The 17,262-nt window shown below is 48.6% G+C and overlaps 1 protein-coding gene across 2 annotated transcripts in view; it reads left to right on the top strand.

The window, feature by feature from the left end:
- The first annotated feature begins 5,199 nt into the window (after window positions 1-5,199).
- Pik3ap1 (phosphoinositide-3-kinase adaptor protein 1) overlaps window positions 5,200-17,262 on the top strand; it is a 111,378-nt gene continuing 99,315 nt past the window's right edge. The window contains exons 1-2 of one of the 2 annotated variants that reach the window (XM_021650512.2): window positions 5,200-5,354; window positions 13,868-14,287. In XM_021650512.2, the coding sequence (XP_021506187.1) occupies window positions 5,342-5,354; window positions 13,868-14,287 (433 nt within the window). In that variant the 5' untranslated portion in view covers window positions 5,200-5,341. The remainder of the gene's footprint in view (window positions 5,355-13,867; window positions 14,288-17,262) is intronic. The other variant, XM_021650514.2, reaches the window with a different exon arrangement.

The following is a 17,262-nucleotide window of genomic DNA, read 5'->3' as shown; positions in this document are numbered from 1 at the left end:
AGTTTTGGTCACATTTGACTAGAATTTCTGCTCCAGTGCTCTTAAAGGCAGAAGTAGAAACGTGTGTAAGATACACTTCATGCACAAGTACAGTGGCCATGTGCACATGACTGAAAGGGATGAGGCTTTGCAGGGCCCCACCTGAAAACATGCACATGGCTTCAGGAAGTGCTTTTAAATGAACTCTCTGGAAGGAGTTCAATATGTCACTGTCCAATGGCTTAGAATGACATGGGGTTGGAATGCAGTTCTGCAAACCGCTGAATGGCCCTGGAAAAGTATCTCATGTCACTGACTCACAGTGTCCTTCTCTGTGAAGATAAAACCTCTGAGCATCAAGTGAGCCAGGATAAGGAGGCCCATGTGAGGCTGAGTGTGGGGGCACATGCCTAGCCTCAGGAGGCAGAGGCAGACCTCATTCTGTGAGTTCCAGGCCAGGTCTCCAAAGCTAATCCAGGACAGCCAAGGCTTGTTACACAGAGAAACACTGACTTACAAAAAAAAAAAAAAAAAAAAAAAAAAAAAAAAAAAAAAGAAAGAAAGAAAGAAAGAAAGAAAGAAAAAGAAGAATGTGTTATAGTTGTTGCTCACTAAGTATTCCCATTCACATGTCAACATGTCAGTAAACATGATGGTGACACAAACCAAACACTCAGCCAATCGCAGCTCAAGTAACAGAGATGCACTGATCCCTGTTATGGGAGGAAAGCAGAGGCTGGATGCCTGGAGTTTGTTGGGGGAGCTCCATGGCTGGTAGGGCTCCTGGTTTCATTTCTTTTGCTGTGATAAAATACCCAGACAAAAAGCAACTTAGGGGAGGAAAATGAAATTTTGGCCCACCATTCTAGATCACAGTCCACGACTGTGGAGAAACCAAGATGGCGGGGACTTGAGTTAGCTAGTCACAGCACATCCACAGTGAAGGGCAGAGAGGAATGAGTGCATGTGTGCCTCTGCCCAGCACTCTCCCTACACGCATACATTTCGGGATTCCTTACATAGGGAATGGTGCTGCCTTCAGTGGGCAGGACCTCCCCACATTGATTTATGAAGCCCAGACAATCCACCACAGGCCGATCCAGAGACTACAGATGATCCCTCATTGAGATTCTGTTTCCAGGTGATGCTGAATTGTATCAAGTTGACAAGTAAAATTAACCATCATGTAAGGAATCAGCCTCTGCCCATCTTCTAGCTGTTCCATCCTTAATGTTCCATCCGCATGGTCACCTCATAATTCAAGGAAGACATTCGACTTTTAACCAGCTCATTTACATCCCAGGCAGAAGATAAAAGAATTGCAGAAAAGGAAGATAGATAGCGAAGTTAAATTTTTTATAAAGAACATACCTAGATTCCACCGAATGACTTTCACTTATCTTGTTGGCCTCTGCTAATTTGCAAGAGGTGCTGGGAATGGCAACTTTTAGTGCAGTACATTGCCACCCTCAAATGAAAGCGGGAGTCTCTTACTAAGAAACAAGGTGTGCTGGTTAGCTTTTAGTGCCACAGTTTGGCACAATCTGGAATTACCCGTGAAGATGGAACCTCAGTTGAAGAGCTGCCTTGATCAGACTGGTCTGTAAGGCCGAAGACGGGGGTTTTCTTGATTGTTAACTCATGTTGGAAGACCACTGAAGTCAGTAGGCCTCTCCATCTCTGGCAGGTGGGTCTGCGATGTATATTGACTGAACATCAGTCAGAGAATGAGCCAGTAAACAGCTTTCCTCCGTGGTTCCTGCTTTGAGTCCCTGCCCTGACTTCTCTCTGTGATTGGTTACTTGTGATCTGGAAGTGTAAAGCGAGTTGACCCTTTTCTCCCCAAGTTGCCTTTGGTAAGCAGGTTTTACCACAGCAACAGAATAAGAACAGAAAACAAGGGGAGAGTGAATACTTGGGTGACAACCAGCAGTCTCTGTGACATTCCTTTTTCACATTTCTAATGGCACTTTTGGTCTGACGTTGTGGCACTACCACAAGCCAGCTGGCAGCTTCTGAATCACAACACAGGATAAGGCAAACAACTCTTGAGCAATGAGTGGACTCAAAATGGCGGAAATTCAGAAAATTATCTCTTTGGAGTCAAAGATCAGATGCTTAGGGTTTTGTGTCTTTAAACTTGGGTTCCAGGTCTGTGATTAGATTACTGAGCTGAGCGAGGACTTTCACAGAGAGGGCTACAATGGTGGATGCAGAAGATGGCCACGTTCTTGAAAGAAGGTGAAGCTTCCAGTCATTTGCAAAGCTGCTTGCTCTCAAAATATCACAATATTCCCCAGATGCCTGCATTGCATTTTAATAGGATGCCCTGTTGGGTCAGGTTGAAACTTCCTGGAGTGGTAGTCTCTATCAATCCACTGACTCTACCAGGCAAAACCAGGCACCTCCTCTGAAACCCCACGGTCATGGTCCAACCTACAAGTTCACTTTAATTCTGTCTTCACACTCCCCACCTTGATGGTATATACAGGCTCCAATGTCCTGGGACCCTGGGACAAGGTGACAATGAAGCTTTCCATAAGGAGCTTGTGTGACTGGAGGCGAGTAAATTAACCTGCACTCCAGTTCCAAACTGAATGGCTTATACTCGGTGACTTAAAAACAGCTGTGTGCTGAGTCCCATAGCAGGCACTGGAGGAGGGGACAAAGAGACAGGAGCTTGCCTTCAGTGGACTGCCAAGCTCAGAGCATGGACAGGAGGAATGCATGCAAGGTGAGCTTTACTCCCAACTCTTTTCTTGAGAGAGTTGGCCAATCCAGGCGTACCGGAGGGCGTCCACGGGCGACAGAACTGCTATTCTCGCTTGTCACCGAAGGGATGCCAGCATAGGCTTCTGGTGATGTGGGAGGACCTTCAGGCCACAGCAGCATCTGACATGCATTTTTACTCATCAAGTGCATTGGCTCTGAAGCGGGAATGGTTGAGTTCAAACAGTTTTGCAATTTTTTGGTTGTGTGCCCTTGGGCAGAAGTTATTAACCTCTTGATCTGCAGGAGAAGTATCGTATCAGTACTGTTCTCACGGGAAGGCTAAGGGAATTAGGATGGATTGAGAGTGCCCATGAGAAAATGCTCCCTCACCTCTGCCTTCTGTCCCAGCAAGCACCAGTCCTCAGGCCTGCGATTTCAAAATAACATCTTGAAGTTAGGAATAGACATGTCTTTCCCTCTCTCTGTTCCCCATTCCACCTTTTAGCTCTGCCTGTTTGCTAGTGTCAAACATGGTTGTAATGCTACCATCAAGTCTGAGCTCCCCACCCCACTCTATCCACTCAGTGGGCCTTCTGGATGGCAGATGTACCCTCTCCTGATCAACATTCTGCCATATCAGACGTGCAAAACTGGAGACACTCTTTCCCTTAACCGAGTCCCTTCTATTGAATAGAGAAACATGATGGGTTGCATCCAAAACTAGTAATGCCCGTTCACCCAGAGGATATAGGCCTCTGGGTTCTCTCTCCAGCCAAGTTCTAGGAATTGGTGCTGCTCTACAGTATGAGAAATGTGGCCAGCAGACCCAGTGACCGAGATCTTGCCTGCAACTGACAGATGACCTCTGCCAGCTGGAGAAGGTCCAGGAAGATTTAGGTTGAAGTTGTCTAGATTATCATGGTGAGAGTCAGGAAAGAGCCCTTACTCCCCTAGAACCTCCAGCTGGAAGAGGGGAATATGCATTTGAAGTGAGGATATTGGGGGCTTGGCCTTAAATACAGGCTAACTATAAAATAACTATAAAATAGGGAGTGTAAATCATCCAGGCCCAGTGGCCCATGAGGTATGAAGGAAGCTTTGGGCTAAGGTAGGATCTGGAAGGCAAGTGTTTGAGCCCCAAATTTTCTGACCCGGGATTCCCTCAGTGTCTACATGAGGAAGCTGAGGGCTTGCAGTGTCCGAAAAGTCCCTGGACCTGAGAGGTAAGGATTTCCTGGTTGTATACATTTATGTACACATTCCACAAATACTTTCTAATCACTTTTTTTTTTTTTTTCTGGCTAGAGTTGGTTCCAGAGGATGGGGACTCCATAGCAAAAAAGATTGGGTTAACTTGGAGGGGCTTAGAGCTGAATACAGGAAGCATCAGTTAAAGCCATTCTGAAAGAAAAAAGAAATGATTTTGTGATCTCAATCAAAGAACTCTAATGGTGTGGAATGGCTATCACTGTGTGTCAGAATAGGGGTGGAGGCGGAGGAGATCCTAAACAGGGGGAACGGCAGGCAGCGCGCTCATCTGCTTTAGGAACCCTTGGCCTGTGTTAGGCAAAGAAATTGTGCCCAAAGATGCCCAGACCCAAATCTCTAGTATCTGTGGATTTGCTACATTATAGGACTTGTGAGGCTGCCATCAAGGGGCCCTTAGCCAGCTTTTGCTGGATTATTGGGGCAGTTTACTATATTCAAGGGGGTCCTTGAAAGTGGAAAAGGGAGGGGCTGGTGACAAGGCTCATGGTAAGGACGCCTGTTGCCTAGCGTCAAGCCAAACTTGGATTCAACAGATCTCCATGGTGGAAGGAGAGAACAGATTCCTCCTGCACGTTGTCCTCTGACCTCTGTCTATGATCTGCACAACATATGCGTACATACTCCCACACAAGCACGCAAAATAAATAAATGAAAATGTTTTCTCTCTTTCTTTCTTTTTTTTTAAGTGGAGGGAGATGTAAGAAAGCCAAAGAAAAAGTTCTAATAGTGGAAGCAAAGTAATAATGTGTGGAAGGCCGTTGGTGGTGACAGCTTAGAACCAGATCCAAGGGGACGCAGAAGGGTCACAGGAGGGCACCCAAGGGCAACGCCAAGACCCCAAGGCCAGGTGCCCCTTCTTCCCCTTCCTGCAGGCCCTCCCTATTCTTGGGGGCAGCATCTCAAGGACAAGTCCCAGGGGACAAGGTGGTTTGGACAGCTGTGCTATGCATCCCCACTTCAGGTCCCCGAGACCGGCCAGGCCAGCCGTCTTCGCTTTCCCTCCGCCAGTGCCGGGACCTCAGGCTGCTCTTTGGCGGCCATCGAGGTTGCTGCCTGCTTTCCCGAGGCTCGGGACCCACGTGGCACGAGCGGGGGTCGGCGCCGGGAGCTGGCGGCTGGTCCTGTGGGCTTCTCACTTCCCCTCCCCAACCGCCTCGCGTGCAGGTGCCACGCGGAGCCCCGCAGGCGGGGCGGGCCCCGTGGACACGCCCCCGTGGGAGTCCCGGCTGCCCGGCGGGAGGAAGCGCCAGAGTCGCCGCTGTCCCGAGCGCAGCAGGGCTCCGCTCCCGCACCGCGCGCCAGCGACGTCGCTCCCGGCGGCTGCGGGCACCGAGGACCGCGCTCCCGGCGGGCCGGGGATGCGAGCTGCGCCCGCGACGGCATGGCAGCCTCAGGTGGGTAGCGGGCGCGGCGCTGCCCAGCTCCCGGCTCGCGGCTCGCGCGCCTCTCCTCTGGTCCCTGAGCCTCTCTGGCACCCCCCTCCCGGCTTGGAGGCCTTTCCACTCACTTCTTTAGTTTTAGTGCGCGGATCTTGTGTTCTTTCTGATCTTTTCTCCGGTCTCTGCCGCAAACTTCCCCTCCTAACTTTGTCACGTTTCCCCTAACCAGCCTGTGCGCGATTCTCTCCAGCTTCTGTCCGAGCCTCGCCCCATCCCAGTTTCTAAGTCTTCTTTTTCTCCTTTCAGCTCTGGCTAAGTTGCCAAGGGTCGCTTTCTCAGCTGTAACTCTTGAGGATCCAGACAAGTTGGTAGCAGGTGAAGGGGTGGCGTCTGGAAGAGGCCGGATCGTTAGGATCTTCTCCGACCCATAGGGGGCGCTCAGACCGTCCTTGGTGGTCTTGGGACAGTGTCCAAAGACCCCCTACGTCAGCTGGGCTTGTATTTCTTCTTTGAAATTCTTCTAAAAACCGAGACCGCACTTCTTTAATGTTATTCTTACACGGTTCTCTGCGGAACTTTCGGGCGCAGGGAGAAATGGAAATCGGTGGGCAAATCTACCCATCGGAAGGTGCCAGAAGTTCTTCTGGCTGGTTTGGGGTTCTCTTCTGGCTTATGGGCATACACGCTTGGTATGTCCTTAGCTCTCTGAGGTTTGGGACAAACCACATAGTGATAATGTTTAGAGACGGTTAATGAGCCCTGCCTATACACCTCAGTGGACAGAAGGCGTATTATGTTTTTGGTGATGCCCAGATTGGCCTGTCTCTGGTTCACCACAGGGTTTTAGTGGTGTGAAAGAAAACAGAAGTAAATGGGGATTGCTAGATGGGAAGAGAGAGTTGCCATGTTTTCCGTGTGGCTTGCTTGTGTTTTTCCATCCCAAGTCTGATGTTTTCAGAGAGACAATGCATGAAAACAGGATGATAGCATCTCTTGAGAAAGATCTCCTAGCTGGCAAAGGCGGGGGGTGGGGTGGTGGGGTGGGGAGGGTGTGTGTGGGGGAGGTAGAATTCAGTACTTGGGAAGAAAGGGAGGAGATGCTGCAGCCAACTCTCTCCAGATCTGCTAAGGTCTAGCCTGAGGTCATGGTATGTTGGAATCGGGGTAGAAGGGGCTCTGATGGTACAGGGTCATTATTGAAGCGTGTGGAAGAGTGGTTCATCTCTGCCGGTGGATCCCAAGGCAGGCTCTAAGGCTCTATGGGTTAGAAAAAGCAGTGCTGTGAGTAAGGATTCCATAGAGGAGGCCACAGACACATATCGCATGCTTGCTGTTTCCAGGTACTGAACTAGGTCTTCAGCAGTGTTCAGGAAACAAGAGCCATGTAAGTAAGGACAGGGTAGGCAACAACTCACTTAATAAAGAAATGGCATGGTATGTGCAACGGGAAAACAGACATGGTGAGGGGGTTTGAGTTAGAATTTTAAATGGAATGGCTAGGTGAAGTCTCAGAACAAGGGAAATAAGTCAAGACCTTATTGAAGAGAGGTAGGGGCCCAGGGGAGGAGAGTGTGTTTGAGATACAGAGACCAACTATCATGGCTAGGTGGATGGAGGGGTTGGGGAGAGGAGAAAATAAATTGGCTAAGCTTCTGCCTCCTTTCTTGGTTGGAATAGGTCCTGGGTTGTGTACAAGACAATAGCAAACTGGGAAGCCTTTGAGCTCTTTTCCTGGCCCCAGAGAGTGTAGCTGAAGGGTGGACTCAGGTTCAGATGAGGACTCTAACCTAGCAGCCAAACCCGGGGTTCTATGTGGAGCAGTGAACAAAGCTACCCAAATCTCTTGCTCTCAGTGTCCTCTGTGGCAAGACACCATGCCAGGTGGTGTGAGACTGGGTCCCGCTGAGCTCCCTGGGAACTTGTCTATAGTTACAAGTGCTCTTGAAGGCAGGCCATGGTGGGGCAAAGCCATGCTTCCCGCTAACATGCCATAGGCTGGAGATAATTCCAGGCCTCCCTCCTGTATGGTTTCCTTGTTTTTAAAATGATGTTATAATGTGTTTACCCAGCGTGCTGTGTGTCCACTCTTTTGTGGACATTGTGACACGCCATTGTCTACAGATGAGTTGAACGACAGTCTTAGCTATCCTAGGGCACATTCAGCTCATGGCCTACTGATGGGGCATGCCTGAAAGAAGGCTGTGAGTGGTTTTTAGTGTCTTCACAAACATGTGAATTTGAGAAAATATCATCACCTCCAAGCGAGGTCTTTCCTTTTGTCGCCTCCTCTCCAGTGTCTCCTCTTGATTGCCCTGCCCTGGACTTGGGCATGAATGGGATCATGCAGTCTGTGGTTTTAGTGACTGACTTTCTTCACACTACTTAGTGTGTTCAGGGTTCACTCAACTGTAGCCCGATGCCCTGGTCTTCTTAAGTTTCCTGCCATTGGAGGGTGAGCGGCAGCCTTTGGTTCCCCGAAAGACGTGTTTGTTTGCTGAGGTCATAGAGGATCTTGGCTCCTTGGCTGTGAGATGAAATGCAACCAGCCTGTGCTGGACTCTCTCTCATTTGCCAGAGAGAGTGAGGAAAGAGCCTGGGACTTCCCCGAAGGCACCAAGTCTGCAGCTGGCGAAGACTAGCGACCTCCCTTCCGGGCCTTGGCCTCCAACAACCAGGGGAAAGCTCTCAGACCTTGTCATGCTCCCCCTTGCCAGGCTCATCTCTAGGTCCTGCCACTATTCCTGCACTTACAGCACCACAGGGCCAGCAACATGGCTCAGCTGGAAAGGGTGCTTGTCACCAAGCCAAGTGACCTGAGCTTGATCCCAGGGACCCAGATGGTGGAGATGGGGAACCAAATCCTGAAAGTTGTTCCTGGAACTCCACGCATGTGCTGTGGCTTCACAAACACACGTGCACAAGAATATACAACAAAAAATAAATAAGCAGATGATAGATAGACAGACAGACAGATAAACAAACAAATAAATAAATGGTGCTCAGGTTCAAACACAAGCTCCGCATCAAATGGACAGGGTGCCGGGGTCACCTGTGGGGACTTCCTCTCTCTCCTTTTCTCAGATGGCTTCTGAATCATTGAGTGTCATCTCTCTTTCAGTCATTGTGTCCCTCCCCCTCCCCCGCCACACATTGCTATGACTCCCCTCTGTGGTCAGCCAGCCCCTTCCTGTCCTTAGTTCACTCCCCTCTCCTGTAGCCAAACCTGTTCTTTGAGTTCCACAAGAACAAAGCCCTTTACTCAGCTTTGTCGGGATTTATGGGTTCCTTGCTGGCTCATGTATTGTTTCTCTTACTGAATAGGGAAAAAGAGAGAAGTTATTTAGAACGGGGAGCAATGACTTGGGGCTAAAGGAAAGTAATTATTGCGGAAGAGAGGGTCATTTCCCCCACATAGGGGGAGCTGCTGACAAAGCAGATAGCCCCATGGTGCTCCCTGACAGGCCAGGGAGGAACTTGAACTTCCACTTTGGACTTTTTTACAACGCCCCCCAGCTTTTGGTTTCAGAAGCCATGAAGTCTTGGGGGATGGTAAAAGTTCATGACCGTCATTTACATTGAGGGCAGTTATGCCTCCATTTATTATACTGGTCAAAGTCTCTCTCACACACAAACACACACACATAAACACATTCACATACAAGGGGTTGAGATATTAACTTGTCTGAGCACTAACCACTTCCTTCTCAAATACTCTTGCTTAAGGGGGGTTGGGTTCAAACCTTGAACCTCAGGAATAAGCCACTTTAAATGGCTGTTTTCCATATTCAGTTACATTTCTTTAATAAGCTTATTTTGGAATAGATTTAGATTTCTAGGAGAATGGCCAAAAACATATAGAGAAGGATTTCTCAATCTGTGTGGGTCATGACCCCTGGGGGGGTTGAATGAACCCCCCTAACACCACTGGAGGGAAAAGGTATTTACGTTATGATTTATAACATTAGGAAAATTACAGTTATGAAGTAGCAATGAGAGAAGGGGGTTGGGGACTCACAACATGAGAAGCTGTACCAAGGGGTCACAGCATTAGGAGGATGACAACCAATGATTTAAAAAGTGCCCACATATTCCAAGGCCTTATTCTTATTGGAAATTTACGTTAATGTATTAATTTTACTGAAATTAGTGAACCGGTATTGATAATTATTGTTTTTGGGGTGGCATGCCTTTTAAGTCAGGATGTCATCATATAGCTCAGGCTAGCCTGGAACTTGCTGTATGTCCCATGTTGGAGGCTATAATGCTTGCTTCCCCTGACGTGTTCTGGGTGGTCAGTTGTTTTTTAGTTTATTCTTTATTCAAGTCCTCCTAGTTTGTACAGAATGTCCCGGGTTCCCATTCAAGAGACCACACTTCTTTTACTAGTGCTGTCTCCTTAGATGCCTCCCAGCTGGAATTTTATCAGATTTTCCTAGATTTCGATCACCTTTGACAAACCATTTTTAAAGACGGATTTTGTGTGTATCTATGTTTTGCCAGCATATATGTATGTGCACCATGTGCATGCATGATGCCCGTGGAAGTTAGAAGAGGGCATCAGCCTCCCTGGAACTGGAGTTACAGAAGGTGTGAGCTACCATGTAGATGTGGGCACTGAACCTGGGTCCTCTCTAAGAGCAACCGTGCCCTTAGTTCCTGAGCCAATTCTCAAAACTCTTGGCAGTCTTTAAAAACTGCAAACATTTTATTGATTCTTTGAGAATTTCATAGGTGCATACAGTGGTTTTTTATTATATTCACCCTGTCCCCCCAACTTGTCCTGGACCTCCTACTTTCTCCTCCCAACTTCATACTCTGCTTTAGAAAGTCTTGAGAAACAAACAAACAAACAAACAAACAAACAAACAAAAAAACAGAAGGTCTTGAGAAGCAGGAGTCAGTGACTTTTGTGGAATGCCTTGCTGTTGGATTTATCTGATGTTTTTCTATTGATTAGACTGGGAGGATAGATTTTGGAGTCGATCACGGACGTGAAGAACGTTCTCAGTTTTAAGAGCACAGACTATTAACACTATTCCTGGTTGTTGCTAGTGATCTTGGTGATGGAGTGGAGGCAGGATTTGCTGGATTTGTACGCGGTAAAGTGACTTTCTCTGTCTTTCCACGTTGGATAGAAATCACTTGGAGAAGCCCACATTTAGGAAGAGACGTGCTGTTTCCTTGAGGGTGGGACCATCTTCAGAAATTATCTGTGACTTGTATGAATAAGATTATCTGTATTTTCCCCCAGCTTTAAATTATTTCGTCTTATTGTTTTTGGTGCTGGAGACTGAAGCCTGAAGTAAAGACCTTGTGCTATGACACTGAGTTGCAGCCCAGGGTCCCCTCAGTTTATTTACCCAGTCACCTAATTCTGTTACTATGGATGGACTAGTGGGCATTTATTTTACGCTCTGGCTTTCAATGCCTTATTGCCTCTGCTTTCTTTCCCACACTGTTCCTGCTTGGGCTGTGGGAGCTTCTTCAGTTACTCTCATTTCCTTTACATACACTCATCATTTTATTTTTGCTTGAGCACATCCTTATTTATTGTCATACAAGATGTTTTGGGCTCACTGTACATTTCTTGACATCTGAAATATATGTTCCTAGAATCATTGAAAGAACAGATCATTTCTCTAAGAAACCCTGGCTTTTTAATTTTATTTTATTTTAGAAAATAGTATTACAAACCAATGGTACTAGATGTGTTTTAATTATATTTTCTGAATTATATTTTGCATTTCTTTGACCTTAGAAATTCAGTGTGTGGGTTCGGCAGTCAATGGGGTTCTGCAGTCAATGGAGTTCTGCAGTGAGCATCCGGAATGGCCCTCATTGTTCACTCCTGGCAGCAGCTCAAGATCAATGCACTTTAATGTTGTCTATCAGTTGAGGCTATTGAGAGCATGCTTTCCTGGACTTCTCTTGAGGACTGAATGAGAGAGTGCACCTAGGTGCTTAATAGAGTGACAGGTCAATGCCCAGGAAAGAAAGATTAATTACAGCTTAAGCTTCCTTGATAACTCAGCATTTAAGGGATAGCAACTGTTAGACAGAAATCAAAACTATGGAGAAATCTTCAGGGTCATGTGTGCATTCATTTCCTCAGTGACGCCAATGCTGGGTGAAAAATCTTTCTCATAAGATTGGAGTAGTCGCTCATGGACACATAGCCTTCAGGACAGTTGAGATCTTTTCTCCTAAGACAACATCTCGAAGGACCCGTGCAACATCAGCTTTTAATAAGGGCCTCGTGTAACTCGGGCTGGCATTGATGCCTATGTGGAGCTGCCAGAGCTGGCGCTGAACTTTGATGATGTAGAAGTCAGGGGACAATTTGTGGGAATTGGTTCTCTTATTCTACCATGTTGAGTTGTGTGTGCTGAATTCAGGTCGTCAGGCTTGGTGCAAGTGCCTTTACCCACTAAGGCATCTGGTGGTCTAGTGTTGAACTTTTCATCCTCCTGCCTCCGCCTGTCAGGGTTGTCCTTCCTCTTCTGAATTTTTTAAAATTAAAAAATTATTCTTTTATGTGTGTATGTGTGCATGTCTGTGTCTGCCAGTGTCAGCAGGGGCCAGAAGAAGACGGCTCCCCTGAATCTGGAGTTACAGGCGATTGTCAGCTGCCTGACATGGGTGCTAGGTTTTGTCCTCTAGAAGAGTGCTCTTAACCACGTAGCCATTTCTTTAGCCCCTAGCCTTGTGCTCTTAATGATGTTTTGTTTTTAATATTCAAGATATCCTTCTCTTCTCCTTTACTTCTTTGCCCACTTGTTAATCTTTCTGAAAACATTACCAATGGCTTGGCATAGTGGCACATACCTCTAAATCCTGGCACTTGGGAGGTGGAGACAAAGGATCTAGAGTTCAAAGTGGCTACCTGGGGAGATGGCCAGAAAGAAAGGATTTCTCCTATGGTCTTTTCAGAGCTCAGAACCTCAGGGACTTACTCTAATCCTGCCTCTGACCTTACCTGGAACTATTCAGTGACATATGCACCAGAGATGACATTTATTTATTATGTTTATTGTGCCTGCATATGTGTTGTTAGTACCTGTGTACCATGGCATGCGTGTGGAGGTCAGAGGACAACTTTGTGGCATTTATTCTATCCCTCCACCTTTTGGGGATTGTACGTAGGTGGCCAAGTTGTTCAAAAGCACCTTTACACGCTGAGACATCTCACCAGCCCAGGGCTGACATTTAATTGTAAATGTACAACTTAGAGTCCTGTTTCACAAATAGTCCAGCGTCCTTCTCCAATGGGGAAGATGGACCCCTGCGTCACTGTAGGATGCAGGGACACTTTGTGTTCATATGTTCCATGTCACTTCCAGAAGAGGATGACAAAGCAAGGGTGAGATTAACACATGGGACAATGGTCACAGTGATGTTAGGAGCCTCCTGTCTCTGAACTTTGATCCTTGGATGATGTGACTTGACTCTTTTATAAGATTCTTGGCATATTTCCTGTTAGGAGGAAGTAGAGGGCAGGGCAAAGACTTGAACTGGGAACCACCCTGAGTGTCAGTCCTGGCTCTGCTATTAGTTTGCTGAGTGTGAATTTGAATAAGCCCCTTCCTCTTCTGTAAATGACGAGTCTGGGCCAGGTGAACCCCGTACTCCCACACCCTGTTTGTTTCTGGCATCTGTGCTTCATAAGTGGGAGAAGAAAGTTTATGACACAGCAACTGTGGGGAGTGGACTGATGCCCTGGCAGAGGTCAAAGCATTAATTCACACTCTTTCCACTCATGTGCGCTGTTAATGTGAGGATTGGGACCTTCGTTTCCAACTCTCGAGGGTTCTTTCCATATTTCAAGCTCTGTGCTGAGGGCTTGACCCGAAATACACATAAAAATTGCCATTCTGTTTCTACTTCCAGGTGGGTAAAGCGAGCCTCAGGAGATTTTAGTAGTTTTCCTAGGGTTGTGCAGTGGGCTGGTGGAGCCAGAGGTAGAACCCTCACAGTCTATCCTTCTCCTGTGTTTCTGACCCCAGTATTTGAAACAGAACCATGTTTCCGGGTCAAGTCAAACAGTCCAGTTACTGGCTACCTCTGTGAGTCCTGGCTAAGTTACTCAACATGCCACACTGGACGACCCCCTCCCACCCCCTTTTATTTTGGTCGTTTGAATTGGCTAGTAATGGTCCCTATGGTCCAAGGATGCTGTGAGGATGAAGTGACTTTACCAGGCAATGTGTGCGGAAAAAGACCTGAACACCACAGGCTTTCTATAAGTTCTTGCTGTCATTATCCTAGAGCAGACCAGCTATGGGGGATAAGGGCCGGGCAGTGCGGAGGTGGTGCGTGCAATAGCTTCTCGGATCTAGAATAGCGGGATGTGTTTGTGTGTCTGGAACATTGCTGGGCTGCAAGTAGGGAAAAGGGTTGGACAGATGCTACAGGTAGATTTGGGAGGTTGTGGGTGTCATGCCCCGCTGCATCCTGCCTCTCTCAGGTTTCAGACCGCCTCCTAGAAGGATCAGGCATGAATAACTAGCTTCATCCTTGTCTCCTTGTAGGGAGGGGCCGAGGATGCGATGTCCTCATCTTCTACAGCCCAGATGCCGAGGAATGGTGCCAGTACCTACAGGACCTTTTCGTGTCCTGTCGACAGGTCCGCAGCCAGAAGATGCAGACATATCGGCTCCGGCCGGATTCCTCTTTCTCTGCCGGGGACCTGTGGGTCTTCCGGGATGCGCGATGCGTGCTGGTGCTGCTGTCTGCGGGGCTGGTGGGGTGCTTCTGCCAGCCGGGACTGCTGCCGATGCTGCAGCGAGCCTTCCACCCTCCTCAGCGGGTGGTGCGGCTGCTGTGCGGAGTGCAGCCCAGCGACGAGGACTTCCAGGCCTTCTTTCCCGACTGGGACCACTGGCAGGAGCTCACTTGTGATGATGAGCCAGAGACCTACCTGGCGGCAGTGAGGAAGGCCATTTCTGAAGGTAAGGGTTCTAATGAGGCAGAGAGAGGCTTGCATACGAGAAATCACACAGCCGCGTTCTAGATCCAGGCGAAGTACCTTTATTTGAACGTTGGTTATTTGTGCTATAAAATGAAGAACGCTCTCTGAGGAGACCTGCTCTCCTCAGAAGCTCTAGGTTAGGGATCGAGTGCATCCTAACATCTGCAAGGTCCTGGATTCAATCTCCTGAAGTCTTAGACGTATTTCTTGGTTTAGAGAAACCAGATTTCTAATGGGTTGAACCTTCTTTCTAGAATTTTCTATGCTTTGGAAGATTCTGAATTCAGGTACCCGACTAGAGAGCTGGGATAGAAGGGAAAGACTTCTCTCAGTGGGGACTCCTGCTTGCAGTGCTCTCGCTCTCGGTGCTCCTGCTTGCAGTGCCACTGCTTGCAGTGCTTCTGCTTGCAGCCTTCCTGCTTGCAGTGCTCCTGCTTGCAGTGCCCCTGCTTGCAGTGCTCCTGCTTGCAGCCTTCCTGCTTGCAGTACCCCTGCTTGCAGTGCCCCTGCTTGCAGTGCTTCTGCTTGCAGTCTTCCTGCTTGCAGTGCTCCTGCTTTCAGTGCTCCTATTTGCAGTGCCCCTGCTTGCAGTGCTCCTGCTTTCAGTGCCCCTGCTTGCAGTGCCCCTGCTTTCAGTGCCCCTCCTTGCAGTGCTCCTGCTTGCAGTGCTCCTCCTTGCAGTGCTCCTGCTTGCAGTGCCCCTGCTTGCAGTGCCCCTGCTTGCAGTGCCCCTGCTTGCAGTGCCCCTGCTTGCAGTGCCCCTGCTTGCAGTGCTCCTCCTTGCAGTGCTCCTGCTTGCAGTGCTCCTGCTTGCAGTGCCCCTGCTTGCAGTGCTCCTGCTTGCAGTGCCCCTCCTTGCAGTGCTCCTGCTTGCAGTGCTCCTGCTTGCAGTGCCCCTGCTTGCAGTGCTCCTCCTTGCAGTGCTCCTGCTTGCAGTGCCCCTGCTTGCAGTGCCCCTGCTTGCAGTGCCCCTGCTTGCAGTGCCCCTGCTTGCAGTGCTCCTCCTTGCAGTGCCCCTGCTTGCAGTGCCCCTGCTTGCAGTGCCCCTGCTTGCAGTGCCCCTGCTTGCAGTGCTCCTGCTTGCAGTGCCCCTCCTTGCAGTGCTCCTGCTTGCAGTGCTCCTGCTTGCAGTGCCCCTGCTTGCAGTGCCCCTCCTTGCAGTGCCCCTGCTTGCAGTGCCCCTCCTTGCAGTGCTCCTGCTTGCAGTGCTCCTGCTTGCAGTGCTCCTACTTGTGTCCCTTCTCAGCCCTTGAAGTGCTGTCAGTTAAAGTGCTGTTTATGGAGAAATAACCCTCTTTTTTTCTGGTCCAGCCAGCTTCTGCCCTTTGCACTGCTTCTCTTTTCAAATTAGTAACATTCTAGTCCTTTCTGCGGGGCTACTGACTTCAGTAGGCCCAGGAAATATGACACACACACTTTTACTAACAGAAGCAGAAGATGGGCAGCGGGATGGACGCAGATCACAGCTTTTCTTCCCCTTTTGCCTTTCTTTTTTGGCCTCTGTGTGTGCCATGAGCAGGTTTTGCATCTGTCTTTGTACCATTTGAGACCTAACATACCTGGCACCAGCCAAGAGACCTGGACAATTACCAGCCCAGTTTCACTGTGCCTCTGTAGTCCCGGGGGTAACCTGTGCGTTAATGTAGCTCATTCATCCCCTATCCCATCTCACCATCTAAACCCAGAACTCAACAACTCTAAACTGGCCTGGTGGTGCTTGCTTGAAATCCCAGCTAAGGTTGAGAGGCAGTGGCAGGAAGACCCAAAATTCAAGGTTGGCTCCAGGCATGGGAGTTCCAGGCATGGGTAACTTAGTGAGGCTCTGTCCCCAGGGCGGAGTGGGAGGAAGTCACAAAGAGGGATGAGGAGGGAGCCGAGTTCAGGAACACTCTCCAGCACTGAAGCAAGAATAACAGTTCTGTGTCCTGGTTTGCTTTCTATTGCTCTAGCAAAACATTCTGACTGAAGGATTTATTTTGGCTTGTGGGCTTTGGTCTATCACCAAGGGGAGTTAAGGTAGGGACTTAAAGCAGGAGCTCAAATCAGAAACCAGCCGGGAATGCTGCTTCCTGGCTTGCTCCCCTTGGCTTGCTCCCCTTGGCTTGCTCCCCTTGCTTTCTTACACAATCCAGGACTACCAGCCGCAGGTTGGTCCTCAGCACTCATTAGTCAAGAAAATGCTCCAAAGACACACCCATAGGCCAGTTTGACGGAGGCAATTCTTCAGGCGAGATTTCCTTCTTTCTGGGTGATATAAGGTATGATATCACCAGTGAGCAACACCAGGTCTCAGCATAGTTGAGCCTTGCTCCCTCTGTAACACAGATAACTGGCGTCAACGTAAGAGATGACTCACCTGAAGTGCTTGGGACCCCAGATAGCAGTTCTCTAGAGTTTGCTCACCTTGACTTTGCAGTGACAGAAAAAGCACACCGTTTGAATGTCATGCTCATGTTTCATTGCTTTTTGGGAGCTGTGAGCCATGCAGTCTTGAAGAACCCTGACATACTAGTCCATCCTCCCCATGAGCTACGTCACTGCAGAGGTCCGACACGACCCGCCTCAGTGCAGGCCACTGCGATCCTCCAATCATTCAGAGATCCCTGGGAATACCGTCGCCTCACAGTCTGTAGTCATAATTATTCTCTAAATAGTAATGGTGGCGATATTTAAAAAAATGTATTAAAGGGTCGAGAAGAAGCTCAATGGTAAGGTGATCACCTAACACAGATGGGGGCATATGGTTGGAGTCCCAAGATGAGGTTGTGTGCTGGAGGATAAGACTTGGACTGCTCTTGCCAAGGACCCGAGTTTGATTCCTATCACCCACTTCAGGTGGCTTACAACTACCAGTAACTTCAGCTCCAGGGGGATCCTATGCCTCTTGGCTCCTGAGACATCTATGCCCCCACGCACATATGTGCATATAGACTCGCATGTATACACATAACTACC

This window comes from Meriones unguiculatus, chromosome 1 (assembly GCF_030254825.1).
Source record: "Meriones unguiculatus strain TT.TT164.6M chromosome 1, Bangor_MerUng_6.1, whole genome shotgun sequence".
Classification (NCBI taxonomy): Eukaryota; Metazoa; Chordata; class Mammalia; order Rodentia; family Muridae; genus Meriones; species Meriones unguiculatus.
Note: the sequence above shows the minus strand (reverse complement) of the source record. Positions and strands in the feature narration are given on the sequence as shown.